This window comes from Mya arenaria, chromosome 6 (assembly GCF_026914265.1).
Source record: "Mya arenaria isolate MELC-2E11 chromosome 6, ASM2691426v1".
NCBI lineage: Eukaryota > Metazoa > Mollusca > Bivalvia > Myida > Myidae > Mya > Mya arenaria.
Window position 1 is genome coordinate 13,243,091 of NC_069127.1, and position 21,569 is coordinate 13,264,659.

The 21,569-nt window shown below is 35.0% G+C and overlaps 1 protein-coding gene across 2 annotated transcripts; it reads right to left on the reverse strand.

Moving 5' to 3' along the window:
• Nucleotides 1-554: 554 nt before the first annotated feature.
• On the reverse strand, nucleotides 555-13,570 carry LOC128238784 (beta-1,4-N-acetylgalactosaminyltransferase bre-4-like). 2 transcript variants are annotated; one of them, XM_052955027.1, is made up of 6 exons: nucleotides 13,089-13,570; nucleotides 10,732-10,778; nucleotides 10,173-10,360; nucleotides 6,090-6,212; nucleotides 2,034-2,135; nucleotides 555-830 (listed from the first exon to the last, which is right to left on the reverse strand). In XM_052955027.1, exons 1-6 carry the CDS (start codon nucleotides 13,381-13,383, stop codon nucleotides 665-667), a joined length of 921 nt encoding a protein of 306 aa, XP_052810987.1. In that variant the 5' UTR covers nucleotides 13,384-13,570; the 3' UTR covers nucleotides 555-664. The 2 variants fall into 2 exon arrangements, with proteins under 2 accessions (XP_052810987.1, XP_052810986.1); XM_052955026.1 differs by having other exon boundaries at nucleotides 10,732-10,964.
• Between the last annotated feature and the right edge of the window lie 7,999 nt (nucleotides 13,571-21,569).

Here is a 21,569-nt window from a genome sequence, read left to right on the forward strand (position 1 = left end):
GACTAAAGATGATCCTATAGTTGAATGGTGCAAAGAAGCTGTCTTGTGATTGTTGAAGTGATACATTAAATCAAAGTAAATTAATAAATTTAATTGAAGTTATTTTGAAACAAGATAGATGTGCCGTTTATCATCGATTTGACTAGAATATTTTTGCAATTAATGACGAATAAAAATGTAGTATGTATTATACCATTTTTGTATATTGGAATAGGCTTTTTCCTAGAGGTTCTTCTGTATGATGCAACCACGAATCATTATTATTATAAAATAACCCTATCACATGTAGTTTCAAATGTATTAATACAAGTAAGAACAATAACTTTTATAAAATAACCCTAAATCTGTCTTAACTATATAAAGGTTATCAGCAAGCTATTATAAAATATCCCTAATCATGTAGTTTACACTGTATGATTACAAGACATAAAAATCACTTTTATGAAATACATAAGAATGACTCTCTACTACACTATTAGTGCGGGGTAAGGACAAGTTGTGGTTCACATCGTATGTGATGGAACAACCCTTAACTTTATTTGTTATTTTGCAGATCGAGTAAATATTTTATTTCATTTTAAACATATATAAGTTATTCGACCGCAAAAATAATACAATATTTGAACACTATCACAAATATTCGAAAAAATAATGTTAAGCATTTCTATGTTACGAAAGCTGAAATTTTGTCCGAATTCTTTGGTGGATCACCTACATCCGCTACAATACGTGTGTACAACTTCTCAAGCCGGGTATCAACCAATCTGTACTCTAAAGTGTTGAGGCCGTCTTTTAAGAAACGTTTCCGCACTGTTCTCAAGAGGTAATATCTGAAACAAAAGTTAATTTGTCAGTACATCCATAGAACAATACTTCGTCAAGAGGTAGTATGATAATGCATTGCATACTTCTCAACGTGGGCTGCACAGTACCGACCTCTTGTCCTTAGTGAGGATTACAAGATACAATACAAGATAAAAGTACAATTTTGCGCTCAATTTTTTTTCTATAAAATATTGACCAAATTTTTTAAACAACATAATGAATGACAGAATGCGAATTTAAAAGGGTAAAACATTTACAATTTTGAATTATATGATGCTGAAATTTGATAAAAAGAGTTGAGACTGAGCTTAAGATTTGACTTGAGTATTTTCGTGATATTGGGACCCGGTATATGATAACAAAAATTATAAGCTCAATTAGCTATTTAACGATATTTTTCGCCATTTTCCGGCTTGAAATTGTTAAAAACGATCAACCGTTGATACTGATACACCATCGTAAATCGAAACATCTATAACTATAACTAGCATGCTATTTGTTTTATATTAAAAAATGTCAAGTTAATGCATACTTTCATAAGATTTACCATTTACGTTTTTACTTTATTCGGGATTGTTGGTATAAGAGTGAGGTTGTGCACACAAACTGGTTTAAACCCCAAGTAATTTTACATGTTTCGACCGTTCCAAGGCGGTACCTAACAATCCTTGATAAGCATACCTAGTTTTTTTTTTTATAAAATATACATGCACTGTGCTGTTTGTGGAGTTTTGTGCTGTTGTTCCATGTTTCTTGTTTGCGATTGTTCGTTTTTTGTGTTCTATGTCTTGGGCGTTTACTCTGTGCCATTAAACGGGGTTTATGTTTATGTTTAAACTTTTGGCTACTGAGCTTGTTTCTGTAGTTTTTCACATAAGTATTGTTCCGTTTTCTAGCCTGAGACACAGAGAAACGTACAATAACTACGTTCTTTGCCAATATGGTGAATATGAACAAACGGACATGAAATATTACATTGTATTAAAACTATGAACAAATAATTGTCTCTTCAAATGGTTTAACCCCACAACAGATTTCTGAAAAAGTTTTCACTGACTGTACCCAGGCGGTAACCCAACATTTACTGATAACGAATGTGTTAATATGTTGACATTGAGCTTTGCCCTGTATGCCTACGAACAGCATCTGGTCTTATCATTGTATTTTAACGATCTATTGATCAAGTACATTGGTGACTGATTGCTCACCTGACTTTTGCTGGGGAAACTTCTTTGCGGTCGTGTTTTATCATTTTATACCTTCCAATCGTGAATGGGGGCCGTAAAACACTTATCTTCGAAGCTGAAAGTCTGAAAAATACATCGACATTACAACACAATCGAACTTATAATAAGTTTAAATTATCAAATGCAATACCTTAATTTCAGTTCGTTATAACCATCATGTATTTGTTTGTTTAGCACATGTGTTGTATGACGTTCTTCTAGTCTATTCAAATTTGTCAGAAAATATATTACATCGCATGTTTGTAAACTATTACATTAAAAAAGAACAGTTGCTGAATTGGAAATATTTCAGGAAGTCATCCGTTTATTGTACATTTTGTTTTTATATTGAAAAAATATTTGCACAGTAGGTTTTTCCCATGTTAATCTTAACAGGGAAACGTAATATTTCCTCTGATTTCGTGACCCCCCCCCCCCCCCCCCCCACACACACACACTCTCCTCCAAACCACCCACACTTTTCAAGCTGTTACTAGACATAACGTAACAATATAAAAAAGCAAAGCTCTTTAAAAGTTTAGTATTTATGTTGTGATTTTCATCTAAAATCCTCTCAGTATTTTCTATACTTATAGACATAATTAAAACCAATTAAAATACACAATATATATTTTGTTTTCCAAGTTATTTTGGATAATACGATTATGTAGTGCATTTGAGATGTTTATTATTGATTTATCAGACAAATGAAAATGATAAGTCACTGTTGCTAACAAATTTAAGCCCGTTTTACTATCCAAATCTAACGTCCGTACGCACAGGGCGGTGACACAAAATGAACGCAATATACTTTACATCAAAACTCTACAAGTGAATATTTTACTCATGGCTACGCCACTCGCGAAGTTCAAATTCAGATGCTCACTAGCTGAACTATATAACGACCTTCCATATAAGTAAACACATATCCTCCATATACCAAGCGGTTTTGAAGTAATCCAGTCACTGTATGTGACAGTCTGCTACCTATCCAGAAAGAAACTCAATCATCCAGAAGGCACACAATCTAAATACCTCATTCCCAGTTTACGCAGATCTGCTTTGTTTTATCCTTGTCTATTCCGAGGTTGTATGTGTGTGCATTATTCGTCTAGAGCGTTTATTTGTGTGTTTGTGTTGTATGATGTGTGTCATTCATTTTAACGAGGGAGGACACACGGATTACTACGGTTACCAAGACAACAGCCAAAATGACCGCCGTAAATGAGAGTGGTACGCCTTTGATGACTTTTTAGCAAATTTATGCATTGGCTCTAATGTTTTTAGTAAGTTATATAGAGATACCAAGCTTTCTAAAATACTATCCATTAAGGTCACCAAAGGTCAAGGTTAATTCAATGTCCAAATTGAGAAAGTGCTTAAAAAGATTAACTTCCTGGTAAGATATAGCAAGCAATTTCGTACCACCAACTTATTCGGAAAATGTTTTGCCATCTGTAATTATGTAAGAATTAAAAATGTCTAATAAAAGGTTATTATCCACCTGTATGTAAAACACTCAAAAATCATTCATAGGATGTTCTTTTCAAACATGTCGATTTTCATTTATTTTTTAAATTTCTGAAACAATATTTTAAACCATCTTCAATCACTATCGATGTCTACTCTTTAAAGATGCCCAACTGTCCACTCGGGCGAAAAATGAGCTTCCTTCAGATAACTCAAACAATACGTTTTGGACAAATAATGTGAAAAAATCCTGTAGGGGATTGTACTATCTAAAATGAAAAAGAGGGACAAAGTTTAAAAGTTAATACCACGACATTGTATTTGCTTTGTTTTACATCAACCATTTGGTGTGTGTGTGTGTGTAGGAGGGGGGGGGGGGCAATATAGGAAGCACCAAGTCCTGTTCGTCAATCTGTTTGGGACATCGGGCCATGACTGCTTTTATCATTATTGTTTTTTTCTTAGGTCTTTACTTCAAACTTCATACACATATTGCCTTTTTAAATCTATTACAAACACCACAGCAATCTTTTTCTCTCTGATAATGTTACTGTCCGCAATTACTCTCCTGACACTGACTGAAATAGTACTATTGAAGTGAATGAATGAATGAATGAATGAATGTAAATATTTGTATAGCGCATTATAAAACAAGTCTCTAAGCGCTGCACACGTGAATTAAAAGATTAAAAAGTCCACATTATTTCACTGATACGCCAATTTAAATAGGTGAGTTTTTAAAGCCTTTTTGAAAACTGTCAGGGAGTCAATGTGTTTAATTTCTACTGGCAGGCTGTTCCAAAGATTGGCTGCACATCTCCTTTCACCATATGTTTTAGTTTTTGTACGTGGAACGTTCAGTAGCTTAGCAGAGTCTGATCTCAGAAGTCGTATTGGCTGGTATTCACTAATTAGATTGTTCATGTATACAGGAGCAAGTTCATGTCTAATTTTGAAAGAGTACAGTATGACTTTGTACTGTACTGAAGTTATACTAAATAGTCAATACATGACCAGTATTTATCCTGATATTAATACAGCGACGGTCAACAGAACAGACAAGCAACTGAATTATAACTGTCCAATGCTGTTGAAAGCTGAAAAAGCTGATGCCTTCTCACCGACATTCGGCATTCGGATAAGCATACATCACCCTGAGTAGTACTCTTTATTACAAGACGCTGGTGTGCGGGGATATTAAAGTGATAATTAGTAAAATCAATACATACACATGTATATCAACATACCTTTTGAGTGATAAACCTTTTAATACATTTATCGAAATTATTCATGACTGACAACAAGGTTAAAACCATGTTTTTAAAAGCTGAAAACGCACAAATATTAAAAGACTGGTGGCTCCTAAACATCTTTGTACCATAAGGTAGAAATACGCTGGTTTCTGTACCGTTATTTCAAATTAAACACAGTATCCTTTATAAAAACTATTGATTTCGATATCTGTTCATCCTTTTGGTAAACTAAAAAAATTGTATTAACTGTGGTACATCTTATATATGAATACTATGAAACGGGCTTTTCTATGAAGTAAGTATTAGCCAATCAATATTGATCAATATATTGTCCAGATAGAACGGTGATAGTTGTTTTGTGGTTTTTAATATTGACAAATCATTATGAAGAAAAATCCAAAGAACTTTTCTGAAATGCCTTCCAGTGCTTACACTTTAAATCGACAAGAAACGAAAATAAAACACACATACTGGATGTTTTTCAAGATTAGAATGAATTCAATGCATGAGAAATTTATTTCTCCCACCTCAGATAAGTAGATACAATAATTTAACCATGCTAGAAATTCTTATCTTGCCCACGGGCGAAGATAAAATGCCCGTATGGAACTCCTTTTTTATGCTCACCACATAGTAATTACCTCCCTTGTTGAAGACTGTCGTCTGTAGCATCATGGAAACCTTGTCTTGTTTCAATATTTAGAACGCTAATTATTTTTTTCTCGCTTCAAATGTCACCATAAAACAGCTGTCACGCACCTTTCAAGAAATAATGCTTCACTCTCCTTAGAACTATTTTAAGACCCATTTGACTATTAACATAATATGAATCACTGCGCGCATATCCATGATAACCACAAATTATCGTATATCCATACGCAATTATTTCCACTAAGCACAAAAGAGTTCCAGCAAAAAATACATTTTCACTTAATTTTGTTTAACTGAGGTGGGAGAAAAAGCATCTACCATAGCCGCTCGTGTAAGATAGGTTCATCCCGACCCTCGCGCAGGATGTTTTGCGGAAACTCGGTAAACCTCGATTCCGCAAAACACCCAACGCTCGGGTCGGAATGAACCTATCTTACACTCTCGGCCATGGAACATACTTATTATCTACCATTGACAGAAGAGTATGACAATGTGACCGAAAATTTGAATTTTATACTTGTGGTGAATGCTGTTCTTACCTAAATTGATCGCTTTAAAAAAGATATGTTTGAATCATGTGAGCCTAGATCCATTATGTTTTGCGCTCATTAACATGATTCATTTCTACATTCACTCATTTTAAATCTTATTCAGGGCTGCTAACCTGTAGTACATATCATCATCCTCTGCGCCCCAGCCCCAGTAAAGGTTCGAATACCCGTTGACCCTGCTATAATGTTCTGGCTTGATGCTGAGCACCCCTCCCACCAGCGCCTTGTATGGCAATCTGAAACACAAATAGGAAATGAAAGTTCTACGCGGACCATGAGCAATTTGACTTCCAACTGTCATGTGCCATATAGCTGCTCCATTGAAATAAATAATATCCTTCCGCCGGAACGGGCGCGCTATTCAAGCGTTATTAGCTGATACTGGGGAGATGGCGATAGGGAGCATTAAGATATTGATTACCCGTCAGAAAAGTGGTAAGTAATTTTGTCTTATTGCTTTCATCATAAATATGTTGTTCTCAGAAGAATATGCCTTGGTGCCAAACTAGATAGTTTATGATTGATCATTTTGTTATTTTATTTTCCTAACACATATTGCTCTCTTAAATCTTTGTTGAAACAGTCAGGCAAATATACAGATTGCGTATGCAAGGAGCTGGCATTGGATTTGAAAGGGGTATATCATGCAAGCTTAAGGAACAAATACAGTTATCATCTAACCTTTTTAACATAATCGTACGGCGATTTTTTTATTGAAAATTACTTAAAGTGACACTCGTATTTAAAAATCAATACATACACATGTATAACAAACATACAATTTTAGTGATAAACCTTGAACTACTTACAAAATAATGCATTTATGAAAAATAGAACTTCCTGATAACTAGATCGCAACCGTATATTTAATCGCTAAAAACGCACAAATATTAAATGATGGTGAGTGCTAAAAGATTTACAGTGATCATCTTAAGGTAAACATACCGTGTGTCTGCACCTTTCATTCAAATCAAACGCGGTTCCCTTTATATGAACCATTGCTTATGATATTTATGCATCATTGTCTTGAAATTAAAACAATAGCATTCATTGTGCTACATCATTTTGGGTAGTAACAGTGTACCTTTAATTAAAACAAACACGTGAAACATCAAACGAGACACATCTATGCTAATATCCACCATTCATCATCATTCAGCATAATATATCGCACGAGAGGCCATAAAACATGAAGTATGTTATAATTTAAAAGGCGTTTAGTTTATCTTAATACTATTTCTAATTTAGCAAAGCATGTTTATCCGCCCGTAGAAACACATTGACAATTACAGTACGACACGATTATTATATTCGAGTTGTGAATTAATTCAATGAAGCTACATTCATAACAGTAGGCAATACGCATTGACAATATATGCACCACAACAACAGGACAGTCTGAGCCAGCAATTATGCAATCATTCATTAAAGGGACTGTACTCCGTATGATGAAATATCGAAAAAACCAATTGTCGGAAACTGACAATCTTGGTATCGATGCATTGAAACTTACTAACTGAAGTATCACATAGTTTACAATTAATTTATTTTTCGCAGTGTTTTCGTATTTTTCCATTAAAAAGATTACTGGGTATTTCTACAGAGTAGAATTAATTCCTTATGCGTGATTGGCTAGTCGATGTTATCACGTTATATTACCGAGTTAGGTGTATAGCTTAATTATATCACCCGTTTAGAGTAAGCTACGTAGCTCAGTGGATACAACGCTAGACTGCAATTTTGGCGACACAGGTTCAAACCCGGTCTTCGACACATTTCTTTTTTAAATTTGGTATTCTATTTTACAATTATGATATCAACGAGTAAAACATTTTATTAATTAATTGTCCTGAGATTCGTTCAAAAAACATTTTTTTTTTGTGCCAATCTGGTGTACAGTCCCTTTAAGCGACTAGTGGTAGATTTAAGTAGACATAAACCATAAAGAAAGACATCAATTTTATGCGAGGGTGTTCGGGATTTAACACTGGATTCAAGTGAGTTAATGAACTATCTGTTTTAGGTAAGCACTCCATATTGTTTTTTAAAGGTAAACCTGACGACCATTACGCATTGTGTAATTATATATATTATACCTCACATAAATTTGTCCCTTCTTTGTATATATAAAATCGATCGGTCCGTATATCATTGTATTTTGATGAAAATCCAGTTTAATGAAGTCAGCTGTCCATATTATTTTTTGCCCGGTCCGGACCTCGCCAAAAATGTAATATGGACCGCTGACGTCATACAATTAGTAAGTGCGGCTTGCTATTTTCACAACGGCGAAAATTTGTCGCAAGCAAACATTATCAGGTTTGTTCAATAAAACAGATTTAAATCGCTTTAAAAATATTGAATGGTAATGAAAACTGTTCGGTATAATATAAGATATATAACACACCACTTCGGGCCATATGGCATTATAAGGACCGTCCAGTCAGCCCCCGAAGGTGAATGAACCTCGGCTAACGCCTCGGTCCATATACACTTTCGGTGGCTGACTGGCCGGTCCTTATAATGTCATATGACCCTCAGTGGTGTGTTATAATTCTTAAATAATACTGTGAACGGAGAAGCACGACTATATCCTGTCCGAAAACGGTTACGAAGTTTTGCACACTCGCACATAAGCATGTTCCATTCATTGTCGAACGTACGCGAGTTTTGTTTAAAGTTACTACCCCAAAAATGTGGGTTGCATCCGTGTTCACCGGCGTTTAACCCACTAACAGACCACACACGCGTAGTATCGTACCAACGGGACTGAATAATGATGAACTTATATCGCTGACCAGTGCAAGGTGCCGGAACTAGTATGAATTAATCATCTATAAAGATATTTGAATGTTGTTGTTGCTGTTGATGTTGTTGTTGTTGTCGTTCATGTATTGTGACGGTGAGTGTCTGTCGCTGAATGTATGAATGTGTGAATGTGTTGAGCCTTGAACCTTGAGCTCCTAAATACATGCAGTGTTATCACTATATGTTTCGGTACGGGGCTGGTCGAAGTTGTTTGTATGGTATGTGAAGTCATAAATATTCGCGGGACATTAATTTTCGTGGATTTCGTGGGTTGGCTTATCCACGAATTACAGATTTAGTATCATCAGTCTGAACCTGATACAGGTTTCTTTATCTGTATATGCATATTTCTATTTGAAAGGATTTCAATCAACTAAAATTGGATAAATGGTGTATGTTTTCAGTTAAAGCACCCATGCAATATCACCGCTCGGGTGGTGTATGTTTCCAGTTAAAGCACCCATGCAATATCACCGCTCGGGTGACAATTTGCAAATCAATCAAGCATGTTCAATATGCAAAATCGAAAGCGAGTTTTCATAATACATTAACGCAAAAAAGGAAGAATAATTACTTAGACTTTATGATTTGGGTTTTTATTGTTCTAAATAATACGTTTAATTCACTTCAAGAAATGTTATGGAAAATAATATGTATTTCTAAATTGTTGACTCGTCCCTCGTGTGTAATCAGAGTGCAGCATGCATTGTAATAATGATAAACTAGCTTTTAAAAGTGAATGAAGTTTAATCCCCGCGTTTGGCAGGAAAGATAATTAAAAAAAAATCTGAGAGGAAAAGCTGATAGTATATCAAGTGGGTTTTGGGTAGATAACAGACTCGTGTATTCTACTTTCTAACATCATTATCGTACTCAAGGGTGATGATGATACTATGCGTACTACATAACTTCTAATAAATGAGAATGCTTCCTATTGAAACATGCAACAATTGAATCATGCTGTACATCTAAGTTAAACATAAAGAAATCAGTTGAAGTAGACTTCTAAATTATTTTAACACTTTGATAACCAATGTAAGCCAATTTCAAATACATCTGCTAATTTTTTTATCGATAGATAGATAAGTTCTTTAGCAAAGAAAGCTCTCAGTCGTAATCTTACTATTTTAAGGGGTAAGCTTATGTATTATTAGTCTTTATAAAAGGGAAAGATGGGCCTTTGAAATATACAAATTATTGCACACCTGGCCTTTATTAATGTCGCATATTTTAGTAAGAGGTAGGCTTACGGGCATGTGTGTGCGTGCGTAAGTATCTTTATCGTCCTATACAAAGTTTTATGCTGAGCCCGCAGGCCTCGATACACTGGTTACGACTTAAAATACCCCCCCCCCCCAACCCGCAAGCATAACTACAGTACTACTCACTTATAACCCAACTTATCCACGGCCGGGGACATATGCCGAGGGTTCTCAGAGCACGTGTACATGTTTCTATCGTCTTCCGGTATGAGATCGACGTCGTGGAAGATGAAGCAGTCAAACTCATCGTGTTTCCGCGCTTCCGTAAACCCGATGTTCATAAGCCGACCTTTGTTGAAGGCTTTGTTGCCGTACTGAAACGATTTTTTTTGTTTATTAGTGTTATGTGCCCAATCCCTCTCAAAATGATTTGTTTTTGTATAATATGGAGTGTTTACTTGATATCTTATATATATTTATGCTTTATATAAATTTATGCTGGATTTTGTTTGTTTTGTTTTTCTTTGTAATAAAGAGATGCGAAAATGTTTGTTTTTATGAGAATTAAGACATTCTTTATTACAGTCCGACCACTTGTGTAAACATGTTCGTGTTTCTGCTTGCTTCATTCTGACAATTGCCAAATAATGTTGTTTAACGTGCTAATTCACCATTTCATTGTCAGCAATGGCTTTTAATTGGATATCATTTTAAATCGCTGGAATCCATGTACAGACATACGTACCTGTTCTACTACAAATACTTGGAAGGCCACTTGTTGTCGGGTCAATACTGGAACAAGATAGTATAATAAAATGTCCAAATGTTTCTGCCTGTCACGAAACGGTATGATGATTGCTATCCGTTGCCTAGCAACGCAGCTATTCGGACTCCATGCGCCACCTGGCAACACATCATGGGCTGCCGGGGGCGGTGCAGATTTAAGTGCCGCCTCAAAGTCAATTTTCAGTCTTCCTACTGAAAGGTAGAAAAAACTCGTGTAACACATAGTTCTTAACTTATTTAAGCAATTCTGGTTATTGTTTTTATTGCCCAAATGTTCATGAATGCAAAATATTATATATATGAGTAGATCTAGGTATATATTTCTATTTTATCATCATCGTCCTCCTCCTCCTCCTCCTCCTCCTAATCATCATCATCATCGTACGTTGGATGGTGGATTATAAGTATCTTCCATGGCCGAGAGTGTAAGATAGGTTCATTCCGACCCGAGCGTAGGGTGTTTTGTGGAAACGAGGTTTACCGAATTTCCACAAAACACCCTGCGCGAGGGTCGGGATGAACCTATCTTACACGAGCGGCTATGGTAGATGCTTTTTCTCCCACCTCAGTTAAACAAAATTTAGTAAAAATGTAATTTTTGCTAGAACTCTTTTGTGCTTAGTGAGAATAATTGCGTATGGATATGCGATAGCACGTGGTTGTCATGGATATGCGCGCAATGATCCAGTAAATGTTAATGGTCAAATCGGTCTTTTTAAATGGTTCTAAGGAGAATGAAGCAATATTTTTTGAATGGTGCTTGAAAACTGTTTTATGGTGACATTTGAAGCGAGAAATAATTAATTAGCGTTCTAAATTTACCATAAGACAAGGTCTTCAACAAGGGAGGTAATTACAATGTTGTGACCATTAAAAAAGGAGTTACATACGGGCATTTTATCTTCGCCCGTGGGCAAGATAAGAATATCTAGCATGGTTAAATTATTGGATCTACTTATCTGAGGTGTGAGAAAAGACATTCGCAGACCTGTCGTATGTTTAACGTAGGCTTGATATGACATTCGCAGACCTGTTGTATGTTTAACGTAGGCTTGATATGACATTCGCAGACCTGTTGTATGTTTAACGTAGGCTTGATATGACATTCGCAGACCTGTTGTATGTTTAACGTAGGCTTGATATGACATTCGCAGACCTGTTGTATGTTTAACGTAGGCTTGATATGACATTCGCAGACCTGTCGTGGGTTAAACGTAGGGTACATAGGACATTTCCAGGACTTTCGTTGGGAATTCATACGCGCCTGAGGGCGGTAGATGGCAAAGATACCCTGTCATATATTGAGGACAACCTACAATGCGGTTAGTTTCATGAATTTCGTTCGACACACAAATGAACGTTCTTTGAATTTTCTTCAAAAGACTTTTGTCGAATACCTGACGTATGTGACTGAGGCTTTACATACCATGTTTAAAACGATGAAATGCAAAGGCTGGCTTCAGAAGATTACATATTCAAACGCATGTACATGAGTAAAATGCAATAGTAACGAATATATGTCGCAATATATCCTACATGTATATATAGTATGCTACATAAATAGACATCAAGTAACAATAAGGCATTGTTACGATAGTAATTAAGTATGACTATAAAACAAAACATCCTGGTGACACATATACTGACAGTTTGACAAGTACGCATTCAAAATGAACATACACATGCGGTACATTTTGTTTGCATTGAGTCCGTTTATACAGAACATAAACAGCCCAGTAAACGTAGTTGTAATTTAAAGTCGGGTATATATTAACAAGTAATATTAGCTTAATGAGCGTGTCACCAGAATGAATGACAAACATTGATTACAAATCAAAACTTAGAAATGAACCGGTGACTATAAAATAAACGCATTAAGCTAGGTTACGTATTGAAACAATGTTTACAAAGGTAGTTTCTCATTATCTTCATGCAATCAATTACAAAATGTAAGATTGATTACAGCACTGTTTACAATGATAGCATCAACTTATTCGACCGGATGTATGGCCAATGCACACGCTCACGGTTCCGCTGTAAAATACCACTGTAAAATGGTTAGTTATTTCATGAGTATGAATTTATTAATATTAAGTATACATTTAAAACAGCAAAGATTGTAAGCATGGGAAATATAGCATGGTATGGTAGAATAGTTGGTAAAAAAATCATTGGAAGAAGATTGTTTAGATAATGAGCATTAACAAGAGAGACCTGTCCAGGTGCGGATCAGCCTTCTTAATTCTAGGTAGTATTAACAGCATCTTATTTCCTTTAAGAGGCTGTTCCTTACCTATCTTGCATCACAAGTCTTACCAAGTAAATCTGGAACCGCCTGACAAGAGTCCAAAGACAGGTTTACTTTTAATTCATATCCCATAGTGTACTTCGATTTCCTATAAAAGCTTGACATATTGTCATTGCTGAAACGTCCTGTGCGCTCGCTTGCGTTGAACCGCATTCCACTCTTGGAATAAGACGTTGATTTTTCACCGTACACACCGGAAGCCGCCGCAACACTCAATTCGCCTACATTTATAACACTGATCAGGGCGACACAAATTATCACTAACACAACAATAATTATAAATCGAGTACATCGCCGCGACATTTAAAGCCTGTAATTACGTATTTATGAAACACTTCATATTAGTCCCTTTAAACCCACTGTATTGCGGGGCTTCAGATAAGCAACGTCCATGTGAGTTGTCATGCATTAAGTTCGGTAACGCTTAAACACGTCACAACGTACACCTATTGTTTCACAGAAGTTTAACAGGAGATGTATTTCACTTGTCGATCGCAAGCTAGTTACTTAAACTATGATTAATTCGTAGTGTTTTATCGCAGTACAATAACTGCGTTATCTTAATGCACTTTGATAAACTTCCGGTCTCATGTATTTAACGGTACATTGGTTTTGAAATTAAATATGCCAAAATATACAAACTTATTAACATGAAACAAACACGTTGTAAGTGACAATTAAAGGGATACATTAAATTGTGACATTGATTTTCGACCAGTTAAAGGGCCATCGTGGTTTTGGACCAACAATTAGTTTTCCCGGTAATGCATTTGAATACACTTATTTTATCATTATTTTACTTACACTATCATACCAAAGTTGCGGATAAAAATACATTTAAAGTATTAAAAAATGGTTTTAGTGGGTTGCACACCTACGCCAGACAATTATAAAACACACAGAAATTCGACGCCTGGACTACAAGGCCTCTATGACTTATACGACAGCTTTTAAGAGTACATTGAAAACGTCACGTGATAATGTCAATCAACCAATCAAGCTACAACGAATTGCTGAGTCCAGTCAGTAACGGTATTCAAAATTGTGGTATTAGATGACGATATTTGAGCAACATGCAGCTGTCGATATCTTAGTTTTCACACTTCTAATGATTTACCACACTTTATTTCGTAATAAATTTTATCTTCGTGAAAAGTGCTTTTAACAAACTATGAGCGAGTCCCTTTAACTGTGTGGTCAACCTTTTGTCGGTTAATTTTCTCAAACTAATGATGTATCTCAAGACCTTGTTTTAGAATTTGTTCTGTAAAAATAACTTATATCGATTACGAATATGATCATATTTACATCATCATATTTACTAAAACCTACAAATGAACTGAGAAAAGGATCCGTTTCTTATAAAATAAAGGTTGGGGCTACACATTAAGCAAATAAATAGGCTCTTTGAGTTTTTATGAGATGGATGATTGCCCGGCGTAGTTTCAACTAAAGATCTAATATTAAAAGTTCTACATATTGCCTTCAACAGCAAAGACAATTGATGTATTTCCGATGAAATCAATTTGTGGATTCCTTCTCTGTACAGTGGCTGTGTATATATTGTATAATAAACGCATCTATCGTAAATATATCCTCGTGGAAAATGTCGAGTCGTGGCTGGTATCTAAAATATACGTAACAATGTTTTGTTTTCTGTAATCTAATTCACAACGCATTATTAATAACTATTTCATTAATATCCCGATAGCTTCCAGAATACAGGAGAAAATAATACATTGTTGTGATTTTAATTGAAATAACTTTTTTTATACAAAGCAAAACGGTATTCTTTTAAACGCATAAATAAAATACATTAACGTTGAACATTTCGAAACCTTCCTTCTTTTAGACTATATGCTATGCGTGATCAAGAATTCAATATGAATAGATAGATATTAGTGCTCATTCAAAAGTGACTAATAAAAATAAATATAACAAACTTCATGAATGTTGACAGTTAAGAGGGTCAAACAAGTTACTTCTTCATCATCGGTTCCAAGCGTTTCAGTGGTTGTGCTAAGTACAATACGGGGATGGAGGTATGTGTGTTTTGTAGAGTTAAATGGGTATTAAAGATGGCAGACTAAAATGATAAAACCTAGTTCTGTGCAAGAGTAAAGAAGCACGGGCTGATCCCGAATTCTTAACTTTTATATTTCTGTCATCGATTTCGTTCAAGCAGCCCATGCGAGGTGATAATGGTCAGGTGATAATGGTCAGGTGATACTGGTCGGTTTTATCATGTCGTCTACATGGCTACAAGCCTTACCGTCCATCTAAGTATATGGCTGATGCGCAGTTTAGAAACACATAAGCTCAACTGGTCTACATCTACCGACTTTTAAACATAAGTATTTGAGTAATGCGTACATGGCTGTAGTCAAGAAGGGTGGTCCTCTTCGAAAAAGCAAGAACACACGCCAGTGATTCTTTGGTAAACTAACAAAAACTTTAGGCCAAGATATTGACCTGCTTCAGAAGTGTATACTGTGGTTTTGAACATGTGCACCACGATTCCGAAATATAGACGTCTTAAAATGGGATTAAATCAGGGTAGATATTATTAGTACTACAAGACATGGGAATATACATGCATTCTACAATTATACATTTCTATTGACTTGACTGGGTTTATTCTTAGATCATGAACACCCCCGGTATTCCACGTAAACATAAACCACATGCATGAACACCAAACAATAAGGTGGACTTACATGACGCTACTGGGTTCTCTGGGCACTTTGTAACACTGTGTGTTCCTGAATTTCCACGAACACCGGGATTGTTTGGCGAGGAATAGTCCGCCTCAAAGGCAATGTCAGTGAAATGGTCTGCTCTGCCGGGGGTAATTTTACTTGCCGGATGCATACCGGTTATATGACTCTTTGACGTTTTGGCTTCATTCGTCTTTCTGGGTGTGAATGGTGACTGAACAAAATGTAAAACACGTGACTTACGTTCGTATCTCCAAGTGTCATTCAATTTAGCCTTTCTTAATTTCAGTCTGTTACTTAAACAATCATCACAGTTTTGATTCCTTATCATTTGTTTTATTCTTTCAGCATATATCTCGGACATCTGTAACTCTTGATTTAAATTAACTTGTAAGTAATCTGGTTTCATCATGCTTTCTTTAATTCTTTCTATCTGAGCAAACAAAGACTGCATTTTCTTTCTGTCCTGTGCTTTCTTGTTTCCATGGTTTTGTTTATGGACGACAAGAATCTGTGACAGAGTGACCATAATTGTAAAAATCAGCGAAAACAGAAATCCGGCCCTGACCAGATCACCGCGGTCAAACATTCTGTCAGACACATGATGAATAAGTAGCCTCCGTCACGTTAACGTAAACTCCTCATCGACGTCCATCTGTAGTCCTGAAACCAAACAGGTTTTGAGATCTTAGTGGGATATGGAGACTGTTTTGAGGCGAAAGAAATACCAAGCAACCACGTTTAAAATCCGAAATATCAAATGTATATCTAAGCAATGAAATATTAAGTCGAGATGAACTATTTGTTGTTTTCAATGTCATTTCAACATCAGCCTTCACATGATATCGGACAGCTGGTTTAAAGTTAGCCAGAGTGGGCTATTCATTCACACGCCACACAATAGATTACCATGAGATTCAAGTTAATTAACATATTTAACATACAGATAATTTATCGCGTGTTAATACATTTTCTCGAAAGTAGCATTTAATCAAAATCGTGAATAAATAAGCCTTTTAAATTAAAAGGCTTCTCAAGCCTGAAAACAAAACATATATCGAAGCGCCCAAGGGTTAAGTGTTCCACGGTCATTTGACTCACCCTTTGAGTCATCTTTTTTAAAAACTCAGAGGATAAGGAGGAAAAGTTATGAATATAATATAATATATCATTCATATGTTTTTGTTAATTGTATTTAATCAGTTTTGTTAACATAAAATTATTAAATCAAGAAGAGTGATCGTTGCTTATTTTGGTACCACCTTCGGGTTTGTGTTAGTAATTAAAAGAATTTCGTCACAGCTGTTTAACGTTGTCTGTATCCACAATATTATAGTAGGTTCGTGGCTACAGGGCTCAATTCTCATAGTTTCATTTGCATCTTTTTACAGTTCATTTTTTGTTTGTACTTTCAGTTCCTAGTAGTTTTCGAATAATATTTCTTATTTTCAAAGGAATGTATATATATCCTCTTGGGAATATAAATCCAAGTAGTCAGACTGGATCGACTGTGATTAATAGTGCACTCGACAGGCAGGAAACCCTAGACAATATCTACTGCGAACTATAAAATGTAACATAACAACCCTAGACAATATCTACTGCGAATTATTAAATGTAACATAACAAACCTGGCACTATCTACTGCGAACTATAAAATGTAACATAACAAACCTGGCACTATCTACTGCGAACTATTAAATGTCACATAACAACCCTGACAATATCTACTGCGAACTATTAAATGTAACATAACAAACCTGGCACTATCTACTGCGAACTATAAAATGTAACATAACAAACCTGACAATATCTACTGCGAACTATTAAATGTCACATAACAACCCTGACAATATCTACTGCGAACTATAAAATGTAACATAACAATCCTGACAATATCTACTGCGAACTATAAAATGTAACATAACAACCCTGACATAATCTACTGCGAACTATAAAATGTAACATAACAACCCTGACAATATCTACTGCGAACTATTAAATGTAACATAACAACCCTGACAATATCTACTGCGAACTATAAAATGTAACATAACAACCCTGACACTATCTACTGCGAACTATTAAATGTAACATAACAACCCTGACAATATCTACTGCGAACTATTAAATGTAACATAACAACCCTGACAATATCTACTGCGAACTATTAAATGTAACATAACAACCCTGACAATATCTACTGCGAACTATTAAATGTAACATAACAACCCTGACAATATCTACTGCGAACTATAAAATGTAACATAACAACCCTGACAATATATATTGCGAACTATTAAATGTAACATAACAACCCTGACAATATCTACTGCGAACTATTAAATGTAACATAACAACCCTGACAATATCTACTGCGAACTATTAAATGTAACATAACAACCCTGACAATATCTACTGCGAACTATTAAATGTAACATAACAACCCTGACAATATCTACTGCGAACTATTAAATGTAACATAACAACCCTGACAATATCTACTGCGAACTATTAAATGTAACATAACAACCCTGACAATATCTACTGCGAACTATTAAATGTAACATAACAACCCTGACAATATCTACTGCGAACTATAAAATGTACCATAACAACCCTGACAATATCTACTGCGAACTATAAAATGTAACATAACAACCCTGACAATATCTACTGCGAACAATAAAATGTTACATAACAACATCTACTTCGAACTATAAAATGTAACATAACAACCCTGACAATATCTACTGCGAACTATAACATGTAACATAACAACCCTGACACTATCTACTGCGAACTATTAAATGTAACATAACAACCCTGACAATATCTACTGCAAACTATAACATGTAACATAACAACCCTAACATTATCTACTGCGAACTATTACATGTAACATAACAACCCTAGACAATATCTACTGCGAACTATTAAATGTAACATAACAACCCTGACAATATCTACTGCGAACTATTAAATGTAACATAACAACCCTGACAATATCTACTGCGAACTATTAAATGTAACATAACAACCCTAGACAATATCTACTGCGAACTATAACATGTAACATAACAACCCTGACAATATCTACTGCGAACTATAAAATGTAACATAACAACCCTAGACAATATCTACTGCGAACTATTAAATGTAACATAACAACCCTAAACAATATCTACTGCGAACTATTAAATGTAACATAACAACCCTGACAATATCTACTGCGAACTATTAAATGTAACATAACAACCCTGACACTATCTACTGCGAACTATTAAATGTAACATAACAACCCTGACACTATTTACTGCGAACTATAATATGTAACATAACAACCCTGACACTATCTACTGCGAACTATAACATGTAACATAACAACCCTGATAATATCTACTGCGAACTATAACATGTAACATAACAACCCTGACACTATCTACTGCGAACTATAACATGTAACATAACAACCCTGACAATATCTACTGCGAACTTTAACATGTAACATAACAACCCTGACAATATCTACTGCGAACTATAAAATGTAACATAACAACCCTGACACTATCTACTGCGAACTATTAAATGTAACATAACAACCCTGACCTAAATTACTTATTTTATTATGTTTTCAGATTAACATCATTCATCATCAACCGTCTGCAGAATGACGAATATTTGTGACTAGACATTCAGTGGTTAATATGTTGAACTAAATTCATTCTAGTCACATTTTGCATGTAATTAAGAATAAAGAACACTTTAGTTGTAAAGAATAGATCTCGGTGCGTCTTTGTTTGCAGTCATCAGTTAGATTTTACTTTTAAGCATAAAAACAGTTTCCTTTAATTAAGGCGGAATCTTTTAACATTTTATTTGTTTTCTTTGTGAGAGTTGAATATACTGTAGAACCCAGCATTCGTACAAAGTAACGCACTGCAAAATATGTTTGATTTGATAAAAAGAGTTACATCATCAAACATGTGAACATTTTCAATATTATCAAAATATCATGTTTTTCATGAATAAGCCCCTGGTACTTTCTGTATGTAATTGAACGTTCTGCTACCTGGACAAGTTTGTCCGCCCGTTATTTTCATCAAATGCAGACTAACAACTATATATATACCATCTGCAAAACTTTACAGCAACATTCCGCAACAATTTTTCATGTAAAAACAATTTAACAAACTTCTCTCACAGCTGATTACCGCTTTTGTTGTTGTTGTTGAATGACCCGTTTTGCAACAGGCGATCTGATTGGCTGAAAACCGGAAATAGTAATCAAATTGGAATTCTAACATTTTGTCTTTTATACGATAATCTCGAGCAAATTATGTTTGAAAGTCCATATCAACATTAGGTTGCAATTAGCTAAAGCCATTGTAGTGCAGATATATTGTTCCTAAAACAATGATCTCAGAAAGAAAATGAAGAAATGATAGCTGTTTCGCCTTGGAACGGTTAATGAAGAGTTCACTGGTAAGTTAAAACGAGTTGCGATCGCAAAACTTTATACTTTCTTAAACATTTATCAACAATATTAGCAAATGCCAACGCAACACTAAGAATGATTTTTAAACCAAAATGATTTGTAGGTTGAATGTTATTGGTATGCATTGATCTTATTAAATAGGTCGATTAAAACAAAACATCCATAAAATACGTGCTAAATGATTTCTTGCTCTTAAAGAACAGTATACACGTTCGTTTATTTCAACATTATTTAGCAGATTTAATTAAATGAAATATGGCCGATTGAAATAACAAATGAATGAAAACACTGCCACATGCATTTGTGTACTTAGAACTTCACTCGTTATCGAGACCACCGCAATCAGGTTATTGAACGAAGAGTCCACGTTAACATTATCAGAAAATGCGTTCGCCATATTCCCAATAACATTCCATATTTAAGAATGACATGTTTTCTCTTAGAATATGGTCAGAGATCGTAAGTATGTAAAGTTCAACTCTCTTGTCACTCAAGTAGTTAGATTTGGCTTTCCCCATAAATTAATGACCCGAGTTTGAGATATATCACAGAAATAGAAATACAAGTATTGCAACTTCCCTGTTCTTTCATTGTATATTTATTATTCAGCAGGATTATTTCTAACAATATGAACCAATACAAAAACTTAACTAAATATTCCTTCAACCAAGTAGTTGAGAAATACGCTTACAATATTAGACAAGGTCAAATCTGACAAACCTATGACCGTCTGTCACAGGATTGGTATTTCTCTGAAACAATGACATCTCGTATGTATATATCTGAAAACGAAACCTAGACAACATGAATTCAGCTGTCTGTTGATCGTGCTTTTTGTAACTATACAGTAGGTATACATGTATGTGTGACAAAATGGCGATAGACAAAAGTACATGTAAGTCACCGTGTGTATACAAAGCAGGACTTTAACTTTTTTTGGTACTCGCAAATTAAATTTTCAACTCGCAAAACCAGACACTCACTCGCATTTTTTTAAGGCAAACCTTTGTGTTTGCAAGGAAAAGGTATATATTGTATGAAAAACAATCGTTTAAGTTATAGTGTAATTGTTTTAATGAATGATCATGTAATTGTTCATTAAACGATATCATCATATATGTAACACTGACAATACGTTCTGAGGAAGTCTGATCAGGCGAGTATTGGTCTGTGCAAAATATTTTGAAAACGTTCCTTCCGTCATCTGTGTTGAGGGTCAATTTAATGTTCAACTTCCTCTTCCACATTGAAACAGTTTTAACGGATGGATTATT

What these genes read in the sequence shown, in the direction of transcription:
- LOC128238784 (XM_052955026.1), bottom strand. Translation starts at nt 13,383, where the DNA reads ATGTCGCGGCGATGTACTCGATTTATAATTATTGTTGTGTTAGTGATA. An exon ending in GGCGGTTCCAGATTTACTTG is followed by an intron (nt 10,965 to 13,088) that starts GTAAGACTTGTG and finishes TCTACCTTTCAG; the next exon opens with TAGGAAGACTGAAAATTGAC. An exon ending in GTGGATAAGTTGGGTTATAA is followed by an intron (nt 6,213 to 10,172) that starts GTGAGTAGTACT and finishes TTTGTGTTTCAG; the next exon opens with ATTGCCATACAAGGCGCTGG.